Source organism: Eutrema salsugineum, unplaced genomic scaffold (assembly GCF_000478725.1).
Source record: "Eutrema salsugineum unplaced genomic scaffold, Eutsalg1_0 scaffold_10, whole genome shotgun sequence".
Taxonomy (NCBI): domain Eukaryota; kingdom Viridiplantae; phylum Streptophyta; class Magnoliopsida; order Brassicales; family Brassicaceae; genus Eutrema; species Eutrema salsugineum.
The window spans coordinates 540,838-551,247 of record NW_006256908.1 but is presented as its reverse complement, the minus strand read 5'-3'; the positions used below and the strand labels follow the sequence as shown (position 1 = coordinate 551,247).

The window sequence follows — 10,410 nt, the reverse complement described above, 5'->3', positions numbered from 1 at the left end:
TAGAAATTTTATTGCTGCAAAATTAGGGTTAGTGAGTCTGGGGATTTTTGGGGGTTTCTTCATGATCTCAAACAACCGATATGGTACTTAGTGATTTGCGAAAGGGAACATGTTTAATTGCTTCAAATTTGCGAAATTAGGGTTTTACGATTTGGGGAAAATTGAGGGCTTTTTAATTTCTGGGAAATTAAAGACTATGTTCGTTTGATTTTTTGTGAAGTGTGGCTTAATTGATGTTGCTGAGCTCGGTTTGTTAGGGTTTATGTACAAAAGGGAAATTCTGATAAGTTGGAGTGATTTTATTAGCTGAGTTCGTCGTTATATTGTCAGGAAATGCCGATAAGTTGGAGTGAACCCAGCTCGGAAGGTCCTGAAGAAGACATGGCATGGGCCTACGACGATGCAACATATGGGATAGCCGAAATTTATCCGAAATGGGCAACATTTGTCCAATCTATACCGGTTCCCCAAGATGAGAAAGATAAATTATTTGCTCAAAAACAAGAATCTGTCCGAAAAGATGTCGAAAGAGCTTTTGGAGTCTTGCAGGCACGATTTGCAATTGTTAAAAATCCAGCTTTGATATGGGATAAGGAAAAAATCGGAAGGATAATGAGAGCATGTATCATCTTGCACAATATGATAGTTGAAGACGAACGAAACGGATATACGCTAGAAAATATTGCAGAATTCGTTCATGGAGAAGGAACCAGATCGTCTCAAGTGGATGTGCAATATTCTACAAATACGCCTACCAATATAGACAATGTGATCGGTATTCGTAATGATGTTCGTGATAGAGAGACACATTATCGTTTAAAAGCAGATTTAGTTGAGAATATATGGCAGCAATTTGGAGGGAATGACAATTATAACTAAATTTGTATTTGTAATATCAATAAATATTTTGATTTTCATTTCATGTAAACCAGTTTGTGTTTTTTTCAAAAAAATGTATGTTTAAATTATTTTTTACGAAATAAAATTTTTAAATATAAAAAAAAAATATTATTTTTTTATTCCTATGAACTCCTAAAATCGGGTTCACTGATGGACACAAATTAAAACACAAAGTTCATCACTGTACACATACTTTAAAAATATTAATAAAAAATTGTTAACAACCCTAAATAGGGTATGACTGCTGGAGATGCTCTTATCCACAGTGACTTGTGTGGACCAATGCAAAACACATCGCTCAGCGGAAGCAGGTATATTCTTACCTTTATTGATGATGCTACTCGAATAGTATGGGTATACTTTCTTAAAGCAAAGTCAGAGGTCTTCAAAACGTTTAAGAGGTTCAAGAATCTTGTTGAGAATCAATCAAACTCTAAGATTAAACGGCTCAGAACAGATAGAGGATCAGAATATCTATCAGGAGAATTCACCAAGTTCTTGGAGGACTGTGGCATTGAAAAACAACTGACAGCGGCTTACTCTCCACAAAAAAATGGGGTTTCAGAAAGAAGAAATAGAAGCTTGGTGGAGATGGCTAGAGCAATGATTAAAGCCAAAGGTCGTCCTTTAAAATTTTGGGAAGAAGCTGTTTATAATGCAGCTTATGTTCAAAACAGAACGCCGACTAGAGCTCTCAAGAATACTACTCCTCTTGAAGCGTGGAATGGTACAAGACCATCAGTTGGACATATGAAGGTGTTTGGTTGCTTGTGCTATGTTCACATCCCTGATGAGAAGAGAAGAAAATGGGATGACAAGTCAATTGCAAGAAGAGCTATATTTGTTGGATATAGCTCACAAACTAAAGGATACAGAGTATTTCTCTTCGATGAAAACAAAATAAACATCTCAAGAGATGTCATATTTGATGAAGAAAGTAGTGGGATTGGACCAGGAAGGAAGCTGTAAAAGATTACAAGATTTCTATTGAGAATGACGAAAGAGACCAAGATCAAAGAACTGAAGATGTTGAGCCAAACAATGATGAATTTGTTGATGAAGGATCTACATCTCAAAGTTCAAATCAAACAAGTTCAGGAGGAAGTTCTAGTCGTGTTAATAAGAGAACAAGATCACTCACAGACATTCTTCTTACGGCTCCGTATGCAGACTTAGAATACTCGGCTATAATGGAAGGATGTTACAGTGGCTTAGAGGAACCAGCCATATTTGAAGAAGCAGTCAGACACAGCGAATGGAATGAGGCAATGGAGGAAGAAATCAAAATGATATAGAAGAATGGAACATGGGAATTGGTTAAAAGACCATCAGACAAAAATGTAGTTGGAGTGAAGTGGATTTACAGACTGAAAACAGATGCTAAAGGAAATGTGGTGAGACATAAGGCGAGGTTAGTTGCAAGGGGTTTTACTCAGCAATATGGTGTTGATTACTTGGAAAAATTTGCTCCAGTTTCAAGACATGAAACTATCAGATTGCTCATGGCAGTTGCAGCTCAAAAGGGTTGGAAACTCTTCCAACTTGATCTCAAATCTGCATTTCTAAATGGGAAGCTGGAAGAAGAGATTTATGCTGAGCAGCCTCTCGGTTTTGAAATGAAGGGAAAGGAATATCATGTTCTCCTGCTGCACAAAGCTCTTTATGGACTTAAACAAGCTCCAAGAGCTTGGTACAACAGAATGGACGAGTTCTTTCAAAGAGAAAAGTTCAAGCGAAGTGACAATGATCATGCTCTATATACAAAAGAAAGCAATGGTAAGCTCTTGGTCGTATGTATATATGTTGATGATCACATTGTCACAGGAGATGATGAAGGCATGGTAAATGAGTTCAAGAATACTATGAAAGATGAGTTTGAAATGTCAGACTTGGGTTTACTGAACTACTTTCTTGGAATGGAGATTGTGCAAAAACAGGATGGGATATTTCTTTCACAAGAATGTTATGCCAAGAAGTTATTGAAGAAATTCAACATGGAGGACTGTAAAATCATGACTACGCCATTGATACCTCAACGCAAACATCAGGAAGAACAAGAAGAATCTATTGATGGCAAGGTTTACAGAAGTCTAGTGGGAGGTCTGTTATACTTAACTGCTACAAGACCGGATCTGATGTTTGCTGCCTCTTACTTGTCTAGATACTTGAAGGAACCAACAACATCTCATCTCAAGGATGCAAAGTGAGTTCTGAGGTACATCAAGGGAACTGTTGACATGGGTGTATGGCTTACTAGAGTGAAAGAAGCAAGTCTTGTTGGTTACTCTGACAGTGATTGGGGAGGATGCCGAGAGGATTTGATATCTACCACAGGATATTATTCAGTATTGGATCCGCAGTGTTTACTTGGCAAACTAGCAAGCAAGATACCATCGCTCAATCAACAGCAGAAGCAGAGTATATGGCATTATGTGCATCATCAAACCAAGCAACATGGTTAAGAAGATTACTTGGAGATTTGCGGATCAACACTCAAGAAGAAGTACATATTTACTGTGATAGTCAATCGGCTATAGCTATTGGGAAGAATCCAGTTCAGCACAGAAGGACTAAACGCATCCAAATCAAGTATCATGTCGTTAGAGATTATGAGAGGAATGGGGAAATTCAGTTGAGATTCTGCAAAGGAGAGGAACAACTAGCTGATGTATTTACAAAAGCTTTGAGTGGACAAAGTTTTGAGAGATTTTGAAACAAGCTCGGTTTGATTCACAAAATGGCAAGTGGGAGTGTTGAACAATGCATTTTGGTTTCAAACCAAACTAGAAGAAATTTAGTCAAGATGGAGTTGGTGGAACAGTTAAAGGCATGAAGAAAGATAAGGCTATATCTAGCCTTTTTGACTATGTTGAGTATTTTGGGAGAAAGGTGTAAGCTAGTAAAAGTTGTTGTCTATTATTTTCTTGTATAAGTCTAGTGTCTTGGAGTGTAATCGATAATCATCTTTTGCAAAATGAAAAACAAGATTGTTCAAGTTCGTTGTTCTCTTTCTTTCTAAACAAGCGATGAATCATATCAAAACAGAGTATTCTGTTTTGAGAAGAAAAACAGAGTATTCTGTTTTGAGAAGAAAAACATCACCGGCCTACAGCTGAAGAGGTGCTTCACACATTTCATTCACTACTACACTCCTTATGATGTAACTTTGCTTGTATTCAACTACAATTATGGTTTTATGTGTTACCTCAGGTGCTTGCGGATCCGTATTCCAAGGGTTTAGCTAAAGTTGAAAGAGAGCCTTCTGCTTAACCTGTCACAAAGTTAGAATTCGAGTTCGAGAGGATGAGGATCAAAAAAGAGGACGTGCGAGAGCTCATATATAGAGAGTCTCTTGAGTACCACCCAAAGATGCTGAAAGAATACTTGGATGGATCAGAGCCTACTAACTTTATGTACCCGAGGTGCTAGATTCAGTTGTTTTTCAGCTCACTCCCACTCGAACCTGGTAAAAATAATCTTCTTTTCCTTAATTGTTATGATCTAAAATATTTAGTTAAGTTATAAATCTGTGTGTTAGAAACTGTAAAGTCGATAACATATGTGACATAATTGTTCTATCAAAATCGAAAGTTTGCAACATTTTTTTGGGTTTCTTGAAAAGATCATTAGTCGTTTATTTGCAATTGATCCCAAATGGGTTAGTTAAGTCGCCAACTTTTGTGAGAAATTGCTCCATGAAAGTTGCATTTTTTTTGTGTTCCTTGATAAGAGATATTGAATATATAGGTTTGCGTACCAAATTACAACGGAAATTAAGTCTTTTTCTTGTGGGTTGTTTTCAGGTGTGATACTTTCCTGAGCTGACCGACCTGCTTCGCTTGTGTACTAGAATTAGTGAAAGAGCTTGGACACGTAGCACTGGGATGATGTTGGCATCAGGAAGTAGGCAATTGTGAGAGAGGGAGATCTCTCAACTGAGGTCAGATTCAGAGCAACTGCTCTCTGGATTTGTGGATCAAGCATTGGGGGTTGTAATCTTTTTTTATTTTTTTTGGTTAAATGGATTGTAACCTTAACCTCTGATAGTGTTCTTCGACTGTGATTTGTTATTGAATAAAAGTTGTTTCGTTCATTACATTTTAATTTCACTCTCATGTACAGGCACAACAATCCAGAAGGTTATTTATTGCTCTCAATTCTCGAAGGCCAGAGATACACAACTTTGTTAAGGTAAACTTTTACATTTAGTATTATATAAGTTAATTTTTACATCTAAACTCTAAAGCATACGAATTTTGATCTAGATTTTTTTTTCCTGGTCAACAAAAAAAACCATGGAAGATCTTCAAATCGCGAAAAAAGTTAAAAATATTATAGATGACCAGAAAATAACAATTAATTAAGATATGTTATCCATGAATGTCAAATAGCCATAAAAATTCAGTATAAATCTAGAATAACCATACCAAAAAAAATCCGCGCGTAGCACGAATGCTCACTAAAAATAAGAGTCAGTTGGGGTAATTTTGTCCTAATATATAGATCTCTCAGTCATTCTTAATGAAAGCAAATTGAATACTTGCTTTCCTACTTTCCAGACTTTCTAACAAACCTAAGTTCTTATTATTAAATTTTCTTTATTATTGTTAAAGAATATTTTTCATTAGATGGCCTTGATTAACACCTTAAATCCATAAAAAATACTCAAATTCACCCGACCAAGATTCTTTTAGTATTTGAAATAACTTGTAAACAAATATTGACCTTATATGAATAGAGGAATTGATTAAAAAACAAAACAAACAAAAATAGAAGAATTAAATGAGAGATAGTACAGATTATAGTATTTAAATTTACTGTATAAGATAGATATTTCAAGAAATCGATTACATTTTTTTAAGATTTATAAAACCGAAAGGGAACTCATACATCTTGTGACAGGAACCATCAATTAATGCCATAAAAGTAAATCATAAGAAACTTAGTAAGAATACATATCTAGATATGGTTTTAAAGATAGAAATCTTCACTTATATATAGAGATGTGATCATACGATTCGAAGATCATACAATATATGTCTAGTGAATGATATGTATACGAGACATACAGTTGTCTCATGAGCACTTGTTCCATGGTACTTCAACGCTCCAGCACTTATTTTCATCATACACCCTGAGACTAAAACAGAGTGAGATAAAATAAATTTACTAGAAATAAAATTTATATATAGGGGGAATCTCTTAAACGATAGATGTTTAGAGCACTTACATTATTAAGCTATCTTAGCTTGCTTGTTGCTCTCCAGCATTAGACCGAAGTGAATATGAGGAAAGTGTGCCCACTACAAATTAATCAGAAGATTACTTTTGTTTTATCCACAATGTAAGAGACATACCGTGTCATCTGACAGCCTTTAATTTTATATCTTATTAGTTTTGATAAGAAGATTTAAAAGATTCTACAGCTAACTTGGTTTATCAAAAGCCTATGTTTGACACTTCTATTTTGGGTTTGATTCTTGAGATACCAATAATTTTAATTCTTTTTAATAATTTTCACCCCCTAAAATTTAGTTTTGGATCCACCACTGCGTACACTTCTTTATATGGAACATCTATACATATACGAATATTATTATATGGAAAAGTGCGTACGTATATGCTACACTTGTACATGCGATAACACCATTATAAGGATCTGAATGGCAAACCATTTAAATTAATTTTGAACTTTTCATCATCTAATACTGATAAAGTTTTAAGTATAGAGAAAAAATTGTAAATGGTCTTTCTTTCATTGATTTTATAAGGAATTTTTCAAATAACATGTACCCCTAAATTTTAAAATGGCAATATCATGTTTATAAATTTGATTTAGCTTCTTAGATGATATCAAAATATATTTTACATCAAATCTGTAATTTTACTGATAAATATGTCCAATTATTTTAATTCATTTTTGTTATATATATATACATGTATCTTGAATTCACTTGATATTTATATAATAAATTTTATTAGATATAAAAATTTGCTACTTATATATATATATATATATTAATCATTTATATCAAATCACTCATGAGTTATGACTATATCTATTAGGAATTGCTTTACTTTAGATAGTTAATAATATCTGACGTCGTCAGTATCATACTACTGACTATAACTGCCATACTATGAGCTGTACTAAAGTAATTAGATTTTAAACAGTCGTACTACTTGCATATAACAAGTTAAAACAAAAAAAAAAGCAAAAATAGTATTTCTATATAATAAACTAATGGTTTTGTGACTATAACGGTGCAAACGGTTAATGAAGCACGTCCTTTTACAAGACGCCACAAACATGGCGGTCTGTGGAAGAGGGCATCATATGTAAATTTAAGTAATGAGGCCGTAATAATCCTTTAAAACTCATATATAATACTTTCAGACAAATACGTTCATATTTTGGGAATAGAAAATGTGAACATCTGTAAGAAAAATGAAAACGTACATTCTTGGCGGCGGTGCTGAATGCTTCTCTGTGGCTTATGTTTGGATTATTCGCCTTGATCCTCTGAATTTCCTCTCTTCACAGTTTCAATTTAAATGCAGAAGTCAATAACCCGTTAATTCTTAGCAAATTTTGATCATTATATAAAGTATTAGATTTGTATATATGTTTAAGGATTCCTTTTGTTACTTTATGAATTGATTGTAAGCAGAACGTACTCGCTGCCGCTTTTCTGGAGCTGAAAGACAATATAAAACTATTGATGAATTATATGCTGTTCTTACTAATTTGATTCTATATGACGAAATGGATAAAAAAAGGTAAGAAATGCGTTACGGAGACAAAGGCTTACGACGGTTTACAACTCTTTGCTCAGTTATGGTACGAGTTGAAATTCTGGAAGGGATTTTGGTGTGGCCTCTTGAGGAAGATCCATGCTCTGACATTGCATAGTTTGTTGCCTATCCCATTTTCATATTTAACCATCGATTAATTAAGAATATAAAATGCTAAGTTTAGTTTTAAATTACAAATTTCTTGGATTTTTCCGACTAAGAAATGATAAATCAGAAGAATTGAGTAGCAATCATGTATGTATTGTTTTATTTAGGAGATGAAGAGAGAAAAACAAAGTGGACTAACTAAAAGACGTTTTATTAAATGTTAAAGAGTAGTAAAAGACAAAACATTTAAAGAAAGGAATCTGAATATATGTAGGAAAAAAGAAAAAAAAAACAAACCCATGAAACCCTAACGTTCATATCAATCAAATCAAAGAGGAAGTAGCCCACATCAGTGTATAGATCAAAACATAACCTAGGGCTCTATGAAAAAAGCAATTATGGAAAAAGGCTGCAGATATCAGTCACAGCTGGAAAAGGAAAATTAAATAAATTTGAAAGGAAACAAAAAAGGTAATTAAGTAATAAATTTCTTTGGGGCTATATGCAGATGTAGACGGCGGCTGGAGGCAGAAACATGCAACAAGAGGCCCAGATCTCTGTCTATATCATTCTTCTTTCAAAACAAACAAAAGAGCCCTAAATTTCAGAGTGATTGTTCAAGTTCTTAAGAAATTGACAATAGACCCCTACAATTTAGGGAATCGTGAAGAGAGAGAGAGAGAGAAGTGACCTGGAAATTAGGGCGTGAAAGCGACTGAAGAGCAGCTACCATGTTTACAGACCACAGATTCGTGCAGTGGCCGCATCGCACTGTCACGATGTCGAATAGACTACTGCATGGGACACTCACCTTCATATTTTAGCCAAACACGAGACCTCATAAATATTGATTGATTGATTTGTCTACCCAGATCCATAAGATATACATCGACGAAAAGCTTATATGATCCTTATTCACTATAAACAATAGAAAATATATTGCTTTCAGGTTAATATAGACCAGATATTCATATTCCTATGATCTTTTGTGGGTTTGCAAGGCCAAAACAAAAGCAAAAAATTGGAATGAAAATAATGTAATCAATTTTTATTATAAAACAAAACAAGTGCCTTTAGATAGATGATCATCTCCCGTGGTGAATAGTGACAAATGCATGACCATACACAAATCTTTATCTTCTGATTCACAACTTAAATGATAAGTTTCATTGAGAACAGCAAGAAAAGAGAGAAGAAGATAAATCCATATGGTAAGGGAAAAAGTCGTGTATAACAGAAGGATGGTGACTTCTCTCTGCCACCAGAAGCTAAACGAAATATTTGTTTCTGACAAAAAAATTAAGGCGTTTTTTTTAAACGGATGAGAACAGATAATTTAAGATAGTGGAACTGATGATAAAGAGAAGCACTACTCTTTTATCAGAAACCAATATATAGTACTACAAAAGAAAAATAGGTGGATCTATATATATATATATATATATATATATATAATGCCTGATTATATCTTTATCGACAAGATATTAAAGAAGCATATATATAGAACGATTATAGCTAAAGCAATTATACCGCAAGGACTATGTTGCAGAAGTTGCAAGGGATGTAGCAAAGTTGCTCGGTCGCTGTCGCAGAGTTAGCCATGATCAATCGGAGAAATCAGACCAAACAAGTTGTTTGTGTTGAGGAATAATAGAAGATGAGATCAATTATATAGGTGAAAAGCTTCTAACTCACTCTCTCTCTCTACACGAATAGACACTAGCCTTAAAAACGGGTATTGTGTACTTAAACAATTATGCCAATTATGTAATTTAATAAATGAGAAAGATAATAAGCCTTAAGGAGAGGATGAGAGTTAAAGGGGAAAAATTATTATATGCAGTGTTGAAGGATTTGGGAATTTTGATGTAGGGTTGTGTTCTATGTATTTTAACGTGTAGGGTCCGGTTGACTTTCAAGGGATTGCGTACATTAAAATAAAATTTTCTAATTCAGATTTTGAGATTTACTAATCGATTAATCAGATGTTTATCGTCATTCGTACGTAATATAGATCTGTCCCGTTTTGTTATAAACGCTTTAGTTATTTTGGTTGACTGATTAGAAGGCAGTGATCTTCTCTTCATTTTTGAGTTTAATTAGAAGGAATTGTCGATAAACGGTGCGTATTGGTAAGGTGGCGATTTTTTGTGCGATCTAGGGTTTTAATTTCTTCAGCAAGATGTTGTCGATGGCGGCCTCTCCGCCGCGACAGAGTGAACTAAAGGTGACGGATCCAACTCCTAATGAACCGCAAGGATCTCAGGTACAAGCAGAGCAAAGTAAAGAGGTGGTGGAAGTGAGTTTGGAGATCTCAGCTCCGAGACGTGATGACCAAGGAAACAGTCTAGGGTTACAAAAACAGAAGGTTTCTTTTGCAGCGGTGGTTCAGAATAAGGCAGCGATGCAACAGTACGACTTTGCAGTGTAGGACATTGATGGTGTTCCGACAATAAAGGTTCCAAAAGAAGTTTTGGAGGACTCACCGCCTTTATGGGAAGACCTCCTCGTCGGGAAATTCCTGGACACAGCCCCATTCGTTGGCAAAGTTCACATGCTTGTCAACAAGATTTGGCCGCTGTCAGATTAATCGGTGAACATCGACGT

The 10,410-nt window shown here is 34.7% G+C and overlaps 2 protein-coding genes across 6 annotated transcripts; one reads left to right on the top strand and one right to left on the bottom strand.

Moving 5' to 3' along the window:
• Positions 1–333: 333 nt before the first annotated feature.
• Positions 334–879, top strand: LOC112090241. Its single transcript, XM_024161080.1, has one exon. The coding sequence runs from the start codon at positions 334–336 to the stop codon at positions 877–879; it is 546 nt and encodes a 181-aa protein (XP_024016848.1).
• Positions 880–5,796: 4,917 nt separating this feature from the next.
• On the bottom strand, positions 5,797–9,704 carry LOC18027619 (axial regulator YABBY 5). 5 transcript variants are annotated; one of them, XM_024148503.1, is made up of 7 exons: positions 9,334–9,704; positions 8,495–8,614; positions 7,713–7,821; positions 7,550–7,616; positions 7,361–7,436; positions 6,131–6,203; positions 5,797–6,034 (listed from the first exon to the last, which is right to left on the bottom strand). In XM_024148503.1, exons 1-6 carry the CDS (start codon positions 9,403–9,405, stop codon positions 6,135–6,137), a joined length of 513 nt encoding a protein of 170 aa, XP_024004271.1. In that variant the 5' UTR covers positions 9,406–9,704; the 3' UTR covers positions 5,797–6,034; positions 6,131–6,134. The 5 variants fall into 5 exon arrangements, with proteins under 5 accessions (XP_024004271.1, XP_006409726.1, XP_006409725.1 ...); XM_006409663.2 differs by having other exon boundaries at positions 5,797–6,040; positions 9,334–9,701; XM_006409662.2 differs by having other exon boundaries at positions 7,550–7,598; positions 9,334–9,700.
• Positions 9,705–10,410: the final 706 nt, after the last annotated feature.

Excerpts from the sequence above, each read along its gene's own strand:
- LOC18027619 (XM_024148503.1), bottom strand. The coding sequence starts at position 9,405 with ATGGCTAACTCTGCGACAGCGACCGAGCAACTTTGCTACATCCCTTGC. Across the intron at positions 7,822-8,494 it reads TTTCACGCCCTAATTTCCAG|GCAACAAACTATGCAATGTC; the intron begins GTCACTTCTCTC and ends AAAATGGGATAG. Across the intron at positions 6,204-7,360 it reads TCAGCACCGCCGCCAAGAAT|TGGGCACACTTTCCTCATAT; the intron begins GTACGTTTTCAT and ends ATTAATTTGTAG.
- LOC112090241 (XM_024161080.1), top strand. The coding sequence starts at position 334 with ATGCCGATAAGTTGGAGTGAACCCAGCTCGGAAGGTCCTGAAGAAGAC.